The sequence below is a fragment of the Pantherophis guttatus genome, chromosome 10 (assembly GCF_059756535.1).
Source record: "Pantherophis guttatus breed Tessera chromosome 10, ASM5975653v1, whole genome shotgun sequence".
NCBI lineage: Eukaryota > Metazoa > Chordata > Lepidosauria > Squamata > Colubridae > Pantherophis > Pantherophis guttatus.
The window spans coordinates 17,050,245-17,072,081 of NC_142072.1; the positions used below are offsets into that span (position 1 = coordinate 17,050,245).

Sequence of the window (21,837 nt, forward strand, 5' to 3'; positions counted from 1 at the left end):
TGTCTTTCAAATTGTCTTTATTGTTGGTTATTTTTAATTAACTGTTAACCCAGGGGTCTCCAACCTTGGCAACTTTAAGACTTGTGGACTTCAACTCCCAGAGTTTAACTGGGTTAAACTGAGACCCCTGGGTTAACCAGTCAGAATCACGTGTTAGGTGGGTGGCCATATAAAGCAAATTTAAGACCCACCTTAGTCATGAAAACCGGCTGGGCGACTTGGGCCAGTCATTCTCTCTCAGCCCAGCCCACCTTACAGAGTTGCTGTTGTGGGTAAAATAGGAGGAGGAAGATGTGTTGGATATGTTCACTGCCTTGAATTGTGTATAAAAAAATAATAATAAAAATAATAAAAGATGGGATACAAATGAACAAATAAAAAGCGAACTAACTAAAGAAATGCAATTCAGATCTATCGTTCACAACTTGGGGTGCTCTGCTTTATTAAACAGAACATGCAGAGATGCAAAAGACAATTTGAAAGGCATCAGTTTATGGAAAGGCTGTGTGTTTGTTTTTGTTTTAATAGTTAATCTTTGAAAAGGGAACCATAATTTTAAGGGACATCCAACACCAAAGGCCCTTAAACTTATTTCTTTTAAAAGGCCCATGCTAAGATTTTCCAACAGCTAAAACCACAAAAAATTTAGCATAGATCTTCTATTTTAAATTTAGCATAGCAAATTTAGCAATTGTGATCTTCTTCTTTCATGAAATAATAAACCCAGATTATTAGCAATGTGCATCAGAATAGCAGATTAGCTTCATCTCCCCAGGCTGATTGGTCCTGAAAAATCAACTTCGGTCTCCTCTGCTTTGGGGATGAAGCAAGAACTTAAAATCCTCCCTCCACCCTTTTCGTTTTGCACAAATGCACCGGTCTTGTGCATTTCCAAACATGGGCTCAAACAGAGCATCAAGAGAGCCTATATAACCTCAGAAGGAAAGAATGCAAGAAGTCCTACAGTATGTTAATTCAGCTCCAGTCCAGTGCAGAACTATGCCAATCATCTCTCAGCATCCGCCCTTTCTGAAAAAGTCAGGTGCCAAACATAGAATCTTTCCTAAAAAGTGGGTAAGAACGTAACTGACTGCGTCTTACCTTCTCTGGGGTTTTCATGTCTCTCTCAATCCAAGTGGGCTCCCGCTTTGCCTGTAGAATAAACAGGATTTAGCACCTGAGCAAGAAGAAGAACAGATAGCCAAATAACTTTTCCCCAAGATGTTAAGCTGAGCTCTATTCCCAAATCATCAAAGAGGAATAAGCCATAGGTGAATTCCTGTGGTTTTCAGATCTGGCTGTGTGGTGCAAAGTGCAAGAACTGTTACATATTAAGCTTCCATTTTTTAAAAAAAAATATCTTTATTAAATTTCAAAATCAAGCATTAATATATAAACATAAAAGGGAAAGGGAATAATGGGATAAGTTAAAAAGTAACAAAAAAATTCATTAACGAAACATGTAACAATAGTGACTTCCGATTTTTTTCAATAGAGAAACAATAATACAACCTCTAAGTTTAAAGAATAATACCAATACTTAAAATATCATAAGATACCAATGCTCAACATTCCAAAGAACTAATATTCATAATGCAGTCTTGTCTTAATTTTAATTCAATATGTATTGTCAAATATGGACAACTATATAATTTTAAATGCACAATATTTCTCTGGTGACATCAAATCTAATCCTCAAAATCAAAAGTCATAAGTCATGATTTTTCTCCTTGTCTCGTAAGAAATCTAACAGCAGTCTCCAAATTTTAAGGAATATAGCCCAAATACAGGTAGTCCCTGACTTACATTCACAACTGAGCCCAAAATTTCTGTTGCTAAGTGAAACAACTGTTAAATAAATTCTGCCCCATTTTCTTTCCACATTTGTTAAGTGAATCACTGCAAGTTATTAACTGCAAGTTATTAAGTTATTAAGTTATTAACATGATTGTTAAGTGAATCTGGCTCCTCCGTTGACTTTGCTTGTCAAAAGGTCGCAAAAGGTGATCACATGACCCCGGGACACTGCAATCGTCATAAATATGAACCAGTTGCCAAACATCTAGATTTTGATCACGTGACTATGGGGATGCTGCAATTGTCGTGTGAAAAACATCTTTAAGTCATTTCTTTCAGTGCTATTGTAACTTTGAACAGTCACTAAACAAATGGTTGTAAGTTGAGGACTACCTGTTTTGTCTCTAAACAAGGCACTCAAATTCACCATCTTGCCTAGCAGCATTAGTTTCAAACTCCATTCTTCCATTGTAGTCTACGCTTCTCTCTCCATCTCTGTGCCTTTAGCAACCTTGCATCTTAACTTTCCATTCTGAACATGACATTTCTGGTTTGTATTCAGCAGATTCTGACAGGTTCTGGAGAACCGGTAGTGGAAATTTTGAGCAGTTTGGAGAACCGGCAAATACCACCTCTGGCTGGCCCCAGAGTGGGGTGGGAATGAAGTTTTTGCAATATCTTTCCCCCAGGAGTGGGGATTTTGCAGTACCCTTCCCCTGGAATCGGGTGGGAGTGGAGATTTTGCAATATCCTTCCCCTGCCACGCCCACCAAGCAACACCACGCCCACCAAGCCACGCCCACAGAACCAGTAGTAAAAAAGTTTGGATTTCATCACTGGGACCTTCCATTGTTTTCTTCCTTGCTAGAAATGCAGCTTGAATCTTACAACCAGAAGCTGTTAAGCCAAATAGAGTCAGGGTAACCACAGATTAAAAAAATCAAGATGACAATCATAACTTTGCAGCTGCAAATCTGCTTGATTTTTAGGTAGGTTGCAGAATTTTGATTGCACTATTGCTGCTGTTGCCATCTTGACAATTTTGACCATACCCAGCAGATAATCCTGCTGGGCAGAATCCAGAAGCTACAAGTGTTGGAAATAGGGACTCAACTAGATACAGTTTTCTTGTCTGGCTATAGGTCCTATGAAGCCACTTCACTATTTGTGAAACCCTGTACACAAAAAATGGAAGTAAATACACCCCACCCCCGACATTAGACAAATTAGTTGCCATCCTTGGCGGGGGGGGGAGAAGAGTTTTTTCTTCTAATTGTGGAAATTCACATATTTGCCATTTACAGCACAGAGAACAGAGAATTCCAATTTGTTCGTTTGAAGCAACTCATTCTTTCACAGGCAAAAATATTTCTACATTCTAACACTGGGGAGGCAAGGCATATTTTTGCCAAATTCTTCAGGTTGCAAAACATCCTTGGCTGTTCCAGTCTATAGTATCATTGTTATTATTACCAAAACGAAAAGTCATACCAAAAGGACTCGACACGTATTTGAGTAAAATGCTGGGCATGTAAATTACATTGTGAAAAGTGTCCACATTTCTGTAGACAGTGGAAAAATGCATAATCCATTCATGCATAAGAATTTCCTTATGCAAATAGAAGCATTCTTCTCTCTCATCCCCCACCTCAACAATTTGGAGAGGAACCACCTGGGAACACGAGTGGAAAGTAGCAGAAATGTATTCTAAGAATTGTTAACTTATGTTTCAAGAGAAGAGATTAGCAGAGCACATCATTCTGACCAGCAGTCAAAAGACACTATGAAAACTCCTGAATCTCATAAATTCGATTTCATTGAGGGCCGCATCTGGGTTGTGTTTGACCTCGGGTGGCCGAGGTGGCCATGGCCAGAGTGGGCGTAGCCAGCTGACATCACTTGTGTTGGGGGCGCCTTTCGTGGCCTGAATGCTCTACCAGCGAAAACAGGCTCCTGAGCTCTGTTTCCGGCTGCGATGGCCTCCTGCAACCCTCTGCCAGTGAAAATGGAGCCCAGGAAGGCCACACACTGCCCTTGCGAGCTCCGTTTTCAGCAGCAATGGCCGCAGTTTTCGCTGACAAAGGCACCGCGGGCCGGTCCTTTGCTATTTCCAAGGTGGCCCCGCGGGATAGATCTAAGTGCCCAGTGGGCTGGATCTGGCCCCCAGGATCAGGCCTTGAGTTTGACACCTCTGGAAACCATGGGAAACTGTGAGCATCCTACACCAAGCTAAAACCAAAAATGCTAGGGAATTCCTGGAAACCTGGCATATAGACAAATCAGCCATCATAAGAGATAAATCACATTTACCTACCACTTAAAAAAAATTTAAAAAGCTAAGAAGGGAACAAAAAGACCAAAACACATTGTATTCAGCAACCAACACCCAGATAAGCAGGGATTAACACCAGACAAATGATTAAGCAGAAAACTGAAGTAGTCAAGGGACCATAACCCACCAAAATTGTCAGGGAAAACTACTATATATAAACAGGGAGTAAACGCCAACCCACTAATACTGATATTATCTAGTTGGATAATGAAATATCTCCAAGCAAACAACCAAGCGCAGAGAGCATCATAACGAATGTTCAGCTCTGTTAATGGGGGCAGAAAGCCAATGTTTCTAACGAAGCAGAGGTAGAGAAGAATCAATTTCACTACCTGCATCTAGTCAAATTTATCACTGTTCTATTTTTAAGTTTCTGAAGAATCTTTTTAATAGTCTAGATATCTATGAAAAAAATTCCCCAAATGGAAAATACTAGTTGCTTTGTACTATTTATGAGTGGGAGGGAGGATGGCAAAGATGAGGTGATAAGGAATTGCAACTGCTTTCAGCCACACTTGTAAGCTATTTATAAAATATTTCTCTAACCTGGGACTGTCAAGATGGCCTAGGAGTTATACAAGCTACTTTCTGACTGCACCTGAACATTTCAAGTTAAAGAAGACAGTATTACGAGCATCAGGAAGAAGCAATATAAGAAAACTCTAAAGATTATCAATAAACTGGTACAGGGTTCTATCTTTCCAGTTATAGATAAAAATTCAGATCATCTTCACAACACCCAGAATATCCTGTTTCCCCAAAAATAAGATCCAACCAGAAAATAAGTCCTAGTATGATTTTTCAGGTTATTCGTAATATAAGCCCTACCCCCAAAATAAGCCCCAGTTAAGACTGTCAGCAGATGGAGACATTTAATACTGTATTTCCCCTAAAATAAGACCTAACCAGAAAATAAGCCATAATGCATCTTTTGGAGCAAAAATTAATATAAGACCCGGTCTTATTTTGGGGAAAACACGGCATCAGAATTCTCACTCCACTGTCTCAAATTCTAAGTATTCTAGTAAACAGATCTGCCTTAGGGATTCTTTAAGATTCCCAATCAAATATGTTTCAGAATTCCCAGCCATTCTGGCTTTAATTGTAAAAAAAAAAAAAAATGCTGAATAATGTATTCATTACAAATTTCTGTTCTTCTCATGCAGAGCTGCTTAACCATCAGTGTGTGAACTTGGATGGCAAAAAATGCCTTTATTATTTATTTATTTATTTATTTATTTATTTATTTATTTATTTATTTATTTATTTATTTTAAATTTATATACCGCCTCTAGCCTCTAACTGAAATTTAGCTTATTATTGATTTAACGGATTGATAAACACATTGTGTATTTTGTTTTGGTTTTTTTTTTTAGTATTTAGTATTCCAGGGACAGGAACTTGTCACCCTTTAAGAGAGGATGACTACAACTCCCAGCAGCTGCAACTGGAAGGGCCAATGAAGAGGCTTGCTGGGAAATGTAGTTGTTCTCTTTATAACTTTTCTGTTGCATCTTTCACCAATAAATAACACATTTAGGGCAAAGTGAGCAATTCTTTCAATGTGACCCTGGCGCTCCTTCCTCATTAGTGTCAGACTTATTTGCAGGCATAGGATGGTATCAGGACAGTGGGAATGTGACATGTACCATGAGCTTGATATTAAGCTAAGTCTCAGAAGTACTTGGGAATTAACCAGCTTTATTTTTCACCTTGTATGTTTACTAATCTTTTCCAAAGAAATGGATTTTTTGCTTTTTAGACATGTTTTATTTCCAGTTTAACAACAACTGCATCATTTCCGGACAATGGATTGTATTTCAGCTTTAATTAGAAAATGGTATGATGAAAAATGCTTGTAGAAAATTCAAAGCTATGTTTATTAATGTAGTTTTCACCTTTTGCAGCATTGCATGGAAGCAGGGGCAAAAAAAAGCAAGGGTTTCATCACATAGTTTTGATATTAATTTTTTGATCTCTCTCCATCCTACGCAGATGACCCTGATGCTATGAACAGCATCCGGGGCAACATTAACGAAATATCAATGGAGGCTTCCAAGCGAAAGAGGTTGGATACCTATAATAGTTATTCAAATGCTGTGAGGAAGCACAGGCAGGTCTCGACTTACAAGCATAATATACAGCCTGCCCATTATGGTTCTAAGTCATGAAAGTCATAAAGCAGATCACTCACATGACTGACTCAATTTTACAACCTTTTTTTTTGCAGCAGTTGTTAAGCTACCACCGTGGTTATTAAGCAAATGCCGCAGTCGTTAAGCAAATCAAGTGTTCACTACAGGTAGTCCTTGATTTACAATAACAGGGTTGGAAGGGACCTTGAAGGTCATCTAGTCCAACCCCCTGCTCACACAGACGACCTATACTAGGGATTCAAACTGCTGACCTTTCTGATCGACAAGCTCAGTGTCTTAGCCACTGAGCCACCTACAACCATTTGTAGTTACAATGGCACTGAACAAAATTATTTATGACTGGCCCTCGCATTTACAACCTATCACAGCATCCCCACGGTCACATGATCAGAATTCTGGCACTTGGCAACTGGCATGTATTTATGACAGTTGCAACATCCCAGAGTCATATAATCACCATGTACGGCCTTCCCAGGAGGCTTCCAACAAGCAAAGTGGGGGGAGGAGATGGATTCGTTTAACAACAGCATGACTCCAGTAACAACTGCAATGATTCACTTAACAACTGTGGCAAAAAAAGATAGTAAAATCAGGCAAGACTCACTAAATAACTGCCTTAACTTAACAACAGAAATTCTGGTCTCAAAATTGTGATCATGAGTATTATCTGTATTATTTTGTATTATTTTGGCGGTTTTGCCAAAATCCAGGAATAAATGTTGATTTATAAAATGAGGTCACATGACTGCAAGGACACTGCAAATGGCCCTAAATGTGGACGGTTGCCAAGTGCCTGAAATGCGGTTATGTGTGACCCTGAGAGGGGAGGTCAGCCATGGGAACTTCAGAATCAGGTCATAAATACATATACATTCACTTGTAGGACAATGTTTTTCCATTATGAATAATCTCGGGATAAATGAGAAAAAGTGAAATGGAATAAGCAACTCTACAATCATTGCTTACCTTCTGAGTGAACTGTAAGCATAACTTGGTTGAATTCTACAATATGCTCTCTCTAAAAAAAAAACCCTCAAGACTATATGAAAATTTCATTCTATTAAAAAATATATGTGGCAAGGATATGTGCCTAAGACTTTTGCAAAACCAAATTATGCATGAACATTAATAAGTATGTGAATTTATACAAATTAGTGTAGATAGACAGACAGACAGACAGACGGACGGACGGACGGACGGACGGATGGATGGATATGAGAGAGAGAGAGAGAGAGATGGAGAGAGAGAGAATCTGATCACCCTGAATGTCACTTTACTTCTTTGGCTAAGGCAGGGGTCTGCAACCTTAAACACTCAGAGCCATTTGAACCCATTTCCCACAGAAAAGAAAACACTGGGAACCACAAAACCTCGGTGGGCATGGCCAACTTGACATCACTCACTTTCACCAGTCACATGACCCCCATAGCCACGCCTACCCAGCTGGTCATTAGGGCAGAGAACCGGTTGCTAAAAAACAACAGGAACCACAAAACCCTTTTGACATCTCTCTCTCCTTCCCTCCCCCCATTTTCCCTCTCTCCCCACCTCTCTCTCCCTGTATCTCTCTATGTTTCTCTCTCCCCACCTCTCTCTGTATCTGCCCCGGCTACTTCTCCATCCCCCGCTGTCACCCTTACCTTCTCAGGCCAGGCGAGGAGTGACTGGGAGGGGAGGGTGAGGGGTGGGGCCGGCCAGTGGTGGGATCATCCAACAGGGAGCCACAGCAGAGGGCCCAAAGAGCCACATGCGGCTCCGGAGCCGTAGGTTGCAGACACCCGGGCTAAGGAATGCAATTAAATCACAATTTCAAAATGGAAAAAGAGAATCTCTACTCTGTATTTGGTCTTACAATAAAGAATCTAAAGGAAAATGAACAGCACAGTTTCAACAATTAAGGGAACTTGCAGTCTATTTCCCTGTAAAGTAGTAAACTCCGGGGCACAGGAGAAACAGAGAAGGACCACAAGTACTAAAGCCTGCTCAGGTATCTCTTGAGATAATGAGACCTAACGGAAGGGTGCAGCCAGCGTAAATCAAGGCTTCACCAGGCTCAACATTTCCAACCATGGAAGAATTCCAAACTCTGCCTGGTCTCTTCTGTACAAGTACCTGCATATGCACCAATATTTTGGCAAGAAATATTGTAAGAGGGCAGAAAGAAGCAACAATTATCTGAATTCCCCACCCCCACTCCTAGGAAAAGACAGGGGCACTATAGTTTGTGGAACAGAATTGTGTTTCCTGTCAAGTTACAACTCTGCTCTCAAATGGGTGCAATTCAAGAGATACTGCCCACAAATCTTGTTTCCTGCAGAATGATGGAACAACACCACCCACAAATTTTTGTTGCTTTTCTGCCTTTTGTGTAGTTTTAGAAAGTAAAACTTCCTTTGCATTTTAGAGGAGGGCGTGCTGGGTGGGCTGCAAGAAGTTTTAGTCCAAAATATTTTAGGGTTATTTCTTGTAAGTGGGGGGAAGTGAACTACAGGCAGCTTATCTGAGAAATGCTTGCTAAACCTCAAAAACACCCATAAAGAAGAAGGAGCAACTTCCTCCTTTGCTGAAGTGAACAAGAAAAATTGCAGCAGTTCTTTGATAAGAAAGAAAGAAAGAAAGAAAGAAAGAAAGAAAGAAAGAAAGAAAGAAAGAAAGAAAGAAAGAAAGAGGAAGGAAGGAAGAAGGAAGGAAGGAAGAAAAAAGAAAAGAAGGAAGGAAGAAAGAAAATAAGAAAGAAAGAAAATAAGAAAGAAAGAAAGAAAGTAAGAAAGAGGAAGGAAGGAAAGAAAGAAAGAGGAAGGAAGGAAGGAAGGAAGGAAGAAAGGAAGGAAGAAAAAAGAAAGGAAGAAAGAAAGAAAGAAAGAGGAAGGAAGGAAAGAAGGAAGAAGAAAGAAAGAAAGAAAGAGGAAAAGGAAAAAGGAAAAAAGAAAGAAAGAAGGAAAAAGGAAAAAGAAAGAAAGAAAGAAAGAAAGAGGAAGGAAGGAAGAAGGAAAGAAGGAAGGAAGAAAAAAGAAAGGAAGGAAGGAAGGAAGAAAGAAAGAAAATAAGAAAGAAAGAAAGAGGAAGGAAGGAAGGAAAGAAAGAAAGAAAGAGGAAGGAAGGAAGGAAGAAAGGAAGGAAGGAAGAAAAAAGAAAGGAAGGAAGGAAGGAAGGAAGGAAAGAAAGAAAGAAAGAAAGAAAGAGAAAGAAAGAAAGAAGAAAAGAGAGGAATTCAGCCAGGCAAGTGAAGCTTCTGAGATTATATTTTGTGCTTGTAAACAAGCTGTCATATTACAGAAACTACGCCCACGTCTTAGCAGAGCTTGCTGCTAAAAAGAAGCAGAAGTGCCTGTGTTTCATACACCTCAGAGCTGTTCAACATCATAGGATGAATCAAAGATATGACTTACAACACCATTTATATAAATAAATACTGAAAAGGCGCTTGGTTCTAATTTTTCAGATATCCTGTAGGTTTTATGGGAGGTCATGAAAGAAAACACACTACACTTTTGCATTTTGAAATGAGAGTTGCTGAAAAGCTCACCAGTCCAAAACATTCTACATGAACTTTGCAAAGTGGTGCTCGGTTGTTCAGATTCCAAATTAATTTCTAGAATTCCCTTTTGCTCTCTCATCCCTTCCTCCATGATGCTACCGGAAGCAAGTTGGTTCCTTGTTGTCTTCTAGGTGAAGCTTTTAAAGCAGGCCTAGTGTGGTGTTTTCGAAGCCAACACTTACTACACTTCAGAAAAGAAGTAGGGTTAGATACCAGGAGTGAAATGCTCCTGGTTCGGATCGGATCGCCCAATCCTGTAGCGATGGTGGCGGGTGGTTCAGAGAACTGGTAGCAAAAATCCCTGCGCCCCGCCTCCATGCCCAGCTGAGCCGCGTGATCATCAGAGGCTGTTTTTTTTTAACTTTTAAAACCATTTTTTCTACAACCTCTTCAGCCGAAAAAATGCTTTTAAAAGTTAAAAAAAAAGCCTCTGATGATTGTGCGGTTCAGCTGGGATCATCAGAGGCTTTTAAAAGCATTTTTTCTACAACCTCTTTAGCCAAAGAGGTTGTAGAAAAAAAAATGCCTTTAAAAGCCTCTGGCGATCCCAGCTGAGTTGCCTGATCATCAGAAGCTCCTGAAAGCATTTTTTTCTGCAACCTCTTGGGCCGGAGGCTGTAGAAAAAAATGCTTTTAAAAGGGGAAGAAAAAGAAAAGTTGGCCACACCCACCCAGTCACATTACCCCCACCCCCCAAGCCATGCCCACAGAACCGGTAGTAACAAATTTTAGATTTCACCCCTGTTAGATACCCTCCCATCTCACGGCACTCTGTCCTTGGCAATACTCAAAACATCATTTATTTGTCTGATTTATATCTTGGCTTTCTCTGAGAACCTCAAGGAGTGTCCAGAGCTACATAGAACAACCAAGTAAGTTAGGCTCGGAGAGACAGTTTGACTCAAATCTTCCCAGTGAACTACAAGTAGTCCTTGAGTTACAACAGTTCATTTAGTGACCGTTCCAAGTTACGACAACGCTGAAAAAAAAGTGACTTATGACCATTTTTCACACTTACAACCGTTGCAGCATCTCCATGGTCACCTGATCAAAATTCAGATGCTTGGCGACTCACATATATTTATGACAGTTGCAGTAACCACCTTTTGCGACCTTCTGACAAGCAAAGTCAACAGAGAAGCCAGATTTACTTAACAACTGACTTACTAACTTAACAATTGCAGTGCTTCACTTAACAACTGTGGCGAGAAAAGTCGTAACATGGGGCAAAACTCACTTAATAAATGTTTCACTTAGCAACAGAAATGTTGGGCTCCATTGTGGTCGTAAGTCAAGGACTACCTGTATTAGCATTCCCCAGTCCTTGTCCAAGAAGTAGAGGTAAACATATTTCATCTATGGGCTATAAATCAAGCAAACCAATCCATGTTATCCATAGAACAAGCCTGCAGGGTAAGCTGAGCTAAGAAAATGACTGGCTTAAATTCAGTGAGCTTCTATACCTTCTGGTAAACCAAAATCTTCCAGTGCCAATCCAATCTTAATCCAATCTTAACCACTATACCACAGTTTGGGGGTTGAGGATTCTGACTATGTCTGACACAAATCCCAATTTTAGCTTTTGCATAATTAGGTTCAGAAGTGAATAAAAATTACAGAACAGGAATCCAATAGAGCACTGTTTCTCAACCTTGGAAGCTTGAAGATGGGTGGACTTCAAATCCCAGAATCCCCCAGCCAGCAGGAGAAACACTGCAATAGAGACTTTTTAAAAATGCAGTAAAGTACAAGCAGGTCTTTTGTTTTTAGCCACTACATTAATTCTACCCTTGGAACTCAAAGCTCATGCAATGAAATTACTTCCAGTAGATTACTTCCAGTAGATATACAAAAAATTATGCAAGCTATTGCTATAATGCATTGTAAGCTGCCCTGAGTCTACGGAGAAGGGCGGCATATAAATTGGATGGATGGATGGATGGATGGATGGATGGATGGATGGATGGATGAATGAATGAATGAATAAATTAATAAATAAATTACTTAATTAATTACACACCAGCAGACATTCATCTTCTTATTTAGGAAATCTGCTTTCTCGTGAAATATTAAAGAAGGAAGAGTTCCTAATTCAAAATATTTTGGCCTTGATACATTATGTATCCATGTCTGTCTGTTTGCCCTTTCTTTCTTTCTTTCTTTTCTTTCTTTCTCTCTTTCTCCTTCCTTCCTTCCTTCCTTCCGTCCATCCGCCACACAAAATGTTCTTTCTCTTCTACTTTCCAAACGGCATCCCCAACACATCTAAAAACATCTGAATGAACACCCTACCTGAATAATGATGAATAATAGTTTTATAAAGAGCTAGTCACGTCAGTCTCCAGCAAGAGAAGCAACCATGGATTTTTTATGGCATTTTAAAGACTACTGAAGTGGATTTATGATGACGTAAGCTCTTGTGGACCACAGCCATCTTCATCAGTGCTTGAGTATATTATCCTGAGATAAAAGTATATATACAACACCTCATGGATGGAAGGTAGAACAAGAGCATAATAAGATCAGATACAAGCGAAGCATGAATAAAAATACATTAATCTGAAAAGAAGAAGAAGAACCTGGATCAGTGGTGGGTTCCTCCCGGTTCGGTCCGGTTCGGCCAAGCCGGTAGCGGTGATGATATGACGTCACCAAACCAGTTCTCCCACCCCCCCGCCCTCCCACCCCCCAGCCCCCCACGTTATTCTTACCTTTTATTTGGTCCCACCCCCAATCTATTGCTGCCTCCTGAGTCCCAGCTGATGACTAGAGGGGAAAAAACTGTTTAAACTCTTGCCCCAGGGCTTCAAAGGGCCATCCTACAGCTGATCAGTGTTAAAAGCAAACAAATGAGTCAGGTCGTAAGTGCGAGGACTGGTCGTAAGTGCGAGGACCTTCCAGAAATGACTCTGACCAGCTAGCCATGCCCACCTAGTCACATGACCTCCAAGCCACACCCACAAAATAAGCCACGCCCACAGAGCCGGTAGTAAAAAAATTTAGAACCCACCCCTGACCTGGATTCTAGATTATTTTCATCATCCAAAGAAAGGCTGCGCAGAAAAATAAAATCTGCTCATCTATGTTTGTGGTTAATCCAAAACAATCTCCCGCACCCCACCCCCATATCTTAAAGATTAAGAAATTAAGGAAAATCTTTGCATTCCTTTCAGGAAGGAAGTACAATTCTGATATAAGAAATCAATCCTTCACAAGTTCTTCTTACGAAAACAAAGCGAAAGAACAACCGAGAGCCGAAGGAAGGAACATATAGGAAGTCACTAGGTTCAGCCCTTAGACATCTTTGCCAGGTAGCAACCAACGGAAGAGCATTCTCACCACCTTCACTTGCTAGACGGCCATATTTGATGTAAGACAGATCTAAAGGGACACAAGATCCATACTAAGAAGCATGGTGAAGCCTTGAGGCTTCTTTATTTAAATGGTCTGCGTCAAGATTGTGGTCCAGGATCATCTCAAGGCAGATTCCACAGCCCCATGACGCTCCTTCCCAGCCACTCTACCAAACGCGCAACAATCTTGGCTAGGGAATCGGTCCCATTCTCCCCCTCCATGGGTTCCTCTTCGCTTCCATTCCTGGTGATTGCACACGGACTAGCTAAGATAGACCAAAGCTTCTTGTCATCACCAAAGATGAGCCCAGCCCAGCCCAGCCAAGCCAAGTGCAAAAGACCGTCGCACTTGCCTTGGTGCGAAACAGCAGCCTCATCATCCTCTCCACAACCGCCGGGGAGCTCTTCTCCCATTGCCCGCCTGCTACTAGAGCCTGGACATCAACCCAGAGCACACTCCCAGCAGAAGCTCTCGGTAGGTCATTTGGATAAAATTCAAAAACTTTCAGCAGAAAGGAAACTGTAATTTCCACACTGATAAACCGCAACAAGAGTTTCCAGCACACAGCTTGGCTGATGAATCAGATAGGTACTAAAAGAAAAAAAAAAAAAGACAAGAGAAACCCATGGTTTTTTTGGAGGGGGGTGGAGGGGGATGGAGGATCCTAGCTCACCCTGTTTAGGGGATACTAACCAAATATATGTTTTCCCTGCTGTTTCCGGTGGAGCAAAGCTTGAAGCAGCTAAGGCTAAAAAGGAAGTGAAGGCAACCACAAGACAGCTTCGCCTTTTCTCTGTCTTCCTGGTTGTAGCAAGTTCCAAGCTTTGTTCTCCAGACAGGAGTTCCTAAGCCCATCCTAACTCTTCTGCTGATACTAAGGGTCCTACAGCAATGCAGGTACTCCTTAACTCACGTTGGTTCACTTAGTGCCTTTTGAAGTTACAATGGCACTGGGGAAAAAAAAAATGACTTGATGACGTTTTTTCCACACTTATGACCCACTGCAGCATCCCCATGGTCACATGGTTAAAATTCAGATGCTTGGCAACGGGTTCATATTTATGACGGCTGCAGTGTTGTGATCTTCTGACAAGCAAAGTCAATGGGGAAGCCAGATTCATTTAACAACCATGTTACTAACTTAACAACTGCAGTGATTCACTTAACAACTATGGCAACAAGTCACAGCATGGGGCAAAATTCACTTAGCAAAATATCTTGCTTAGCAACAGAAATGTTGGGCTCAATTGGGGACATAAGTCGAGGATTACCTGTAGAGACATACATTGTGGCTTGAGGACAAGAGGAAATACTATAAGGTTTGAGTTATTTTTATTAAAAAAATTAATATTTTTGTGGGTGCTTCTTGTGCCTTCTCTTTCTGTGTCTTCACCTCTCTCTGTAGTCACCAACTTTGTTTGCTATTTTCAATTATCTTCCATTTTTTTCCTTCCAGGAGCTTAAGGCTGTATATATTCCTTCCCTCCTATTTTTCCCCGATAACCAGCAAGATGTTGGATTAAGAAATACCGAGTTATGGAATGTCATCTATTAAACTTTTATGGCTAAGTGTTAACTGTTGGTGATGAAGTTCTATAATCTTAACAAATTATGCATGAGATCTAAGTGAGGAATTTTGGGGTCCCTTCTATTTTGTGGCCTTGCCTTTGCCCCTTTTGGAGTAAGGATTCAGCACACCAATCAAAAGCCCTGGACCCCAAAAAGCTGAAGATCTCCAGGAAAACAATATCGGGTCTAATGGACACAGTGTCTGAGTGCTGTTTGGGAAAAATATTTTATATTGCATGTCCCTGCAGGAATGTTCAGTTGCTGTATGAATAGGGAGATTATCCGAAAGTAAAAGTAACTGAGAAGTAGGTGGCGTCTTGAGAAACATAATTTATAATTTTCTGTTTAATCACATGTCTATCCCAGATAAATTTGGATCAATCATGGTATCTTAGCTAAAATCATGCATCTTCTGTCTGGTACCCTCCAGATGTGTTGAGGCAGCCACTTTCAAGAGCTGGATTGGAATTCTGGGTTTTATAATCCCATCTGGAGGGGAATGTCTTGGGAAAAAATAATTTAATGCATCCTATAGGACTGGCGAGATGATTTCAACAGGCTAACTCCCTATGAACTCCTGGCAAGGAAACTCTGATGAGCCAAAACCTACTTAAAATAATTTAGTGAGTCTAAACTTCAGAGATTGCTGGACCAACAGCACACAGGCGTTACCTACATATTAGACCTCATGCAAGCATTTTTAATGTACAGGTTGGATTTGATCCCAAATCAGTCTTGGCTGGGACAGGACCAGCCCTACCATTAGACAAAACAGATTGCATTGAAGAAACTGATTTTAGCTGTCATACAATTGTATAAATGTTTTATAACACTTGATATAGTACTAATATTTAGTCCCGTGCAGAGGGACGTCTGAAATTTTCATTCTCAAAAGTCAAAATAACTGAGCCAGCATTAAGAGCTGTGCACCTGACATGGGGAGGCTTATGGTTGCTCCATTACAGCCACAAAACACTTTGCTGCTCTCCAAGGTCTGCAAACCCACAGAGAGGGCAAACAGGTATGCACAGGACTACTGAACCCTTATTATCATCAATGGCTTCTCCCCCGCCCCCCGCCCCCACCAATGGGATCAGCTGGTACAAAACTAGCACCCTGCAGTCATGCCAGTTCGAAGATTGGATGAAATGGCATTTGGGCTTTCTGGGTGCCTGAGAGGCAAAGGTTGCCAGGTAAAGGAGGTGCCCTTCTCCCAGCAGAAGGGGAGAGCAAGTCAGCTCTCTTCCTATCAGCAGATAAGCCACAGTGCTGGTTGCAAGCAGAATTGCAAGTACAGATCGGAGTTTCAAAAACAGGAAACTTGACATTCTGGTAAAGAAACTTCAAAAGAGCAACTTCAAAAGAGCAGCTGTTCTTACCTGATGGGAAAGAAATGGTCTCTAGGTTTCACAGTGAAGACTGCAAACGATGACTGTAGGTGCACATATTTCGACTTCGACTACCACCACCATCCACACCCATCACATGCTAATCCCACTGGGAAGGTATATGGCAAACTAAATTTTTTTTTTTTTAAAAAAAGGATTTTCTACTATGCTAACCTGAGGAATAGCCTCATCAAGGGATGAATCAACTAACTTCCTGGTGCCAAGTAGAATGATTTTTATACCCCAAGGCATGTTAACAAAAGAATTTACAAGTTAGACTCTTGATCTATCTGGCTTGCAGTTTTTCACACTCACTGGCAGAGATGCAGACAGATTTCCCATCAGTGACTGCCTTGTGATGAGCCTGAGGCAATTTATACAAAGGTATAATAACTTGACAATTGAGGCTTCAGAGAGCCGGTTTTCCGTCAGGAGCAAGCCTAGAAATGTTAACAGCTTGCTCATGTCAAAATATGCCGGGTCTGGAGATTTGGAGATGCTTTAGTTTGCACGCAGGAAAATCTCAGAAGCAACTTTTCCAAAAAAAATAATAAAAAAATTTGGAGGAGTTTGACAGCACTTTATGAGAGTAGCAAGCGTTAATAAAAGACAAACATTTTCACAATGATTTTATGCTTTTTCGTAAAGTGTATTAGACTGAAAAGAGGCTACCAGATTCCTCCAGTTTTTGGCTGCCATAAATCAGTGTTTCTCAACCTTGGCAACTTTTGAGATGTTTGGATTTCATCTCCCAGAATTCCCCAGTCAACATATGCGACATCCACCCAGGATACTGTACATTCTACCATTTGGGACAACTGACCCACCAAGTTCACCAACCCATAGCTGCTGCTCATGATTGTAGGCTGCAGTCCTTGGGAAATCTTTCCAAGTAGGACTCAACCACCAATGGTCCTTCTTCCCCATTTAAAAATAGAGACTTTCTAAAATGGAAATGTTTACAGCTTAGAAGTGTTTATACATGGCCATCAGCTCATGTGTTATATTATTATAGTAGCTGTTTATGGCATTTTTTAAAAAAATAAATTGTACTGTAAAACAATCTAAGAATCGTGGGAAGATGGCATTAAAATGTTTTAAACTGGCCAAGTGGAAAGATCACATTCCAGGAACGGGCCTGCTCCAAACTGAAAGGATCTGACTCTCATACTTCAAAGCCACATCCTGGACATTTCACAGCTTGCCAGTAGAAGTGAAGCAACAGGTCTTGGAATAATGATTCAGAGGTATGTATTGTAATCCTAAGTATTGTAAAACCTAAAGTGTAAAACATATTAAGACATGCTTTGAACATGTCTCAAGTGTTTTTAGGCCAGCGCTTCTCAAACTTGGCAACGTGAAGATGTAGAGACTTCAAATTAAAGAATTTTTAGCAATAGCCACGCTGGCTGGGGAATTCTGACAATTGAAGCCCCCACATCTCAAGGTTGACCAAGTAGGGAAACCCTTTTTAGACTACTCCATGGACTATGCATATACTGTATCTGTAGGGGTCTACTCTGTACATCAAGAGCAGGGGGTCTCCAAACTTGGCAATTGAAGGCTTGTGGACTTCAAGCATGCTGTCTGGGGAATTCTGGGAGTTGAAGTCCACAAGTCTTCAAGTTGCCAAGTTTGGAGACCCCTGATCTAGAATACTCACAGGTATCCACAGAGTACTTGGACTTCAAGATCAAGGTTGCAACTGATCTTCCTCCCATATTTTATGTGCAATGAGCATAAAAAATAGACAGAGGTTTGGTCATATTGGGAGAAGTGGCTTTTTTGGGGAAACAGGGGGAGGGGGAAAAAGGGACAATACTCTGAACAAATTTAATTCCTGAAGAAATTCATGTAGAAATGTTTCCTGTAGTTTTCTTGGCAATAATATGCAAGTGCTTTATCATAGCCTTGTTTCCAGAATGCTTTTCCTGCCAGTTGCTGAGATATATAAATCTATAGATACACAAAAATACCATGTGCTGACACCCTGTGGGCAAATGATCAATTTTATTTCTGCAGAAGCAATGCATTTGCCTCTACAGAGTTGAGTTTTAAAATCTGCATCTCTCTCTCTCTCCATGTTACAACATATAGAATATCGCTCAGAGGCTGTTTGACAGAAACAGAGAGCATCCATCATTTTTGGCCCAGTTTGTTGGGTTGTGCAGTAACTCTTCTGCACAGAGCACCTCCCACAAAATTTTTCCACATCTCTGAATGCTGCAAGAGATCAGTAGAGATTAATTGCTGTTACCATTATGATGTTTTCTCAAACGTTTAAGTAGGTTCAGTCTTCATGCCGCGTAGGAGTCTAGAATTCTGGGATGATAGGTCACATCCTATCATTTTGGTGGCATCTTTCCAAGTTCTTGAAGAGCACTAGCATTTCTAAGGCTTAACATGCCTGTTTTCCCCTGCTCCTCTCAATAGGATTTCTTTTTAGATTCCCAGATCATTCTTATTGCCCATTTGGAACCAGATCATCTGGTCAGTACAGAATAGATTGCAACTGTTATATCCTATGTTTGGGAAATTATACTTGAATAATGCCTAAATTATCACTCGGCAGCAGGAATAGGCTGCTGGGGGCTCGCAGGGGTTCGGGAGAACCTTTAGCTAAGATTCTGTGTAGTTCGGAAACCTCCCAAATCCCACTCCTGGCTGGCCCCGCCCACCCCTCCCACGCGTCCCTGCGTGGCCCGTTTTGGATGCAGGCAAGTACAGGATGCGCGTGGAGGCTTGGGGAGGGTGATAAACGAGCCTACCGGAAGTTTGGGAAGGCTGGAAAGACGCCTGTTTCCAGCCTCCAGAGCCTGGGAAGGCCGTTTTCGCCTCCCAGAGACTCGAGGAAAGCCTCCAGAGCCATGGTGCAGGAGGCTGACTAGGTCACGCCCACCGTGGCCATGCACACCCAGCAACCAGGCAGAGAACCCCTTGCTAAAATTTTTGAAGCCCACCTCTGCTCGGAGAAGGAAACTTCTCCTAGACAAGCTTCTTGCCTTCCAGGAGAATCTGAATTTTAAAAACAGCCTTAGAGGCGGCTACTGTGACCCTGTGTTAAAAAGTATTCTGTGTTTGCAGCAGTGCAATTGTTAGAAATCCATTAATTAAAATGCCCCTGGCCCCAACACAGACTGAAGTACTTATGTTAGGCAGAATTAGTTCAGTAATGGTATGTTGCATGTATATATAACTACATAGCTTTCAAAATCTCTCATAGCATACTCTCTTCCATTTCACACACACACACACCCTCAAAATAGCCTGTTTGGTTTGTGTGTATATGTGTGTGTGCATGCATGCATGTGTTTGAGACTTAAATCTGGATTTCTCTCAGTCCATCATCGCTTTAACATTCAAGTGGCCATCTAATTCCAGAAAGTCTCACAGAAAATCTGATTGTATTAATCATTAAGGACAACAATTAATATAAAAAATATTCAGGATTCAGAAAAAGGGAAGGTGCCATTTCCATTTGAGATTAATCCTCTGCATTGCTTTTACTGATCGGTGTGAAATTTACACCTGTCAGCAGTGGATATAGGATCAAAACAACACTTCCTAAAACCTACTGAACGTTTCCTATGAGAATGCCAGATGCCTCTCTTGGCATGACAGCAAAGATGGAATTTCCTCCTACCGTAGTTAATATTAGAAGTTTAGCCTGTGGCTTTGCTCTACTCCAGTGTTTCTCAACCTATTGGCTGAGGAATTCTGGGAGTTTATGTCCACACAACTGATAATTACCAAGGTTAAGAAACACTGCTGTAGTCAATGAATTTTGCACAATTAGCTTTTCTCCCTTTGCCTTTATTAATTTGGGATAATAACAGATGTGTGATGTTTGTGGGCTTTTTAAACATTGTCTAGGAGGAAAAAGAGGAGGAAGAGGAAGAAAAGGCAGTAGTAGTAGTAGTACCGTGTTTCCCTGAAAATAAGACCCTGTCTTATATTTTTTTTGAACCCTGAAATAAGCGCTTGGTCTTATTGCCATGTGCTGAAAAGCCTGATTGGGCTTATTATCAGGGGATGTCTTATTTGGGGGGAAACAGGGTAGTAGTAGTAGTAGTAGTAGTAGTAGTAGTAGTAGTAGTAATAGTAGTAGTTATTTTGGTTGCCTTGAGTCAGGAAAACAAGAGAAAGTATTACAAATAAATAAGTTTGCCAGTGATGGAAGCAACTGGGATAATTCATTTAGTAAACAATGTGGGAGTGCTAACTACATATATGGGTGCCATGCAAATCAACATGTCAATAATTCTGCCTGAACTATCTGTGTCCATCAAATGTTTGTGTGTTTTTGTATGTAACGTTGATCAACTCTGTATTCTTACTAAGTGGCAAATAAGATCTGGAAACTCAATATTTTCTGGTGAGCTTTCTGCATTTCAGCCGAGAAAGGTTGACCATGTTACAAAATAAAATGGGTACTAAAAATAATAAGTAATGGATGAAATTACAAATAAACAATTACAAATAAAAATAAACATGCATAAACACCAGATTGTCTGCTTTGTGACTTTGTAACTTTACAGACAGACTATCGAAAGTTGAAAATCTTTATGTAGCAAAATTGTGTTATATCATACACAATAGTTTATGACTGAAGTGGCCTATAAACCCAATAAAGCAGAATTTAAAATAAATGTCAAGACTTTAGCTCAGGGTATCCAACCTTGGCAACTTTAAAACCTGTGTGACTTCAATTCCCAGAATTCTTCAGCCAGTCAAGGCTTTAAATTCTTACAATTTTGAACAGAAATCAGGAACCTGGTAGCACCTTCCCCATCTCACACATTTATTAAAAGTCATAAGCTATCATGAGCTGCAGCTGCTTTTTAATAAAATTTGCTAGTCAGGAAAGATGCCATCAGACTCCTCCTGATGTTTAGCTACAATAAACTAACATAGCTCTCACCCTACAACGTCTATTTTGGACAGAGTGTCTCTTTTTATGGGATTTAGGAATAACAATTCTTAGTATGATAAACAGGACCTGACTAAAGATTAGTGTTTTGTAACCAGATCTTGTATTCCTGTTTCTTTTTTTTCCCCCTCAGTTTAATATAATTAATATAAAAGAAAATTTTACATACATAACAACGCATGGAAACATAAAAGGAGAAGTAGGGAAAAAAAGAAATAAGATTAATAGAAAAAGTGAAAAAGATATATCAAGCGACTTTCTATGCTCTTTGCAACAATTACTGGTAACAAACATCGTAATTACCATTTCCACCCTCTGAAATTATTCTTTATTCCTGTTTCCACGTTGCCTGAGCAGGGACTGGAGGGAATATGAAATGGATATGAACAAAAGAAGTTATTTATGTCTCAATCTCTTATTACAAGGAAGAAAGCTGCCACAGGAAGGAAGCTTTTTTTTCCGAAAGGTGTGAACTCCAGCAGATCACAAATAGCATCTGCCTGTTGCTGGCAACCGTCTGAGGAAATTTGGGGGGTGGGAACCAGTCCTTGGAGGGCTGGAAACCTGGTTCCATATGGTTATCACGTATTATTAACCTTATCAGGTTAATTGGCAGAATTTTAATACACAACTTTTGGAATATGCCTTTGGAATATGCCTTTGGAATATGCCTAAACAAACTGACAGGAAACATCAGAAATAAAGTTTCTACCAATCCAGTAACACCACAGACATCCTGTAGAAGCCATAATTGTATCATGGGCATCATGAGA

The 21,837-nt window shown here is 40.5% G+C and overlaps 1 protein-coding gene across 6 annotated transcripts in view; it reads right to left on the minus strand.

Moving 5' to 3' along the window:
• Positions 1-21,837, minus strand: part of RPS6KA1 (ribosomal protein S6 kinase A1) — a 107,607-nt gene that overhangs the window by 44,659 nt on the left and 41,111 nt on the right. For 4 of the 6 annotated variants that reach the window (XM_034413552.3, XM_034413554.3, XM_087876956.1 and 1 more), the window contains one exon: positions 1,102-1,152. The exons of the other annotated variants lie outside the window; for them this stretch is intronic. In XM_034413552.3, the coding sequence (XP_034269443.1) occupies positions 1,102-1,152 (51 nt within the window). The remainder of the gene's footprint in view (positions 1-1,101; positions 1,153-21,837) is intronic. 6 annotated transcript variants of the gene reach the window in all.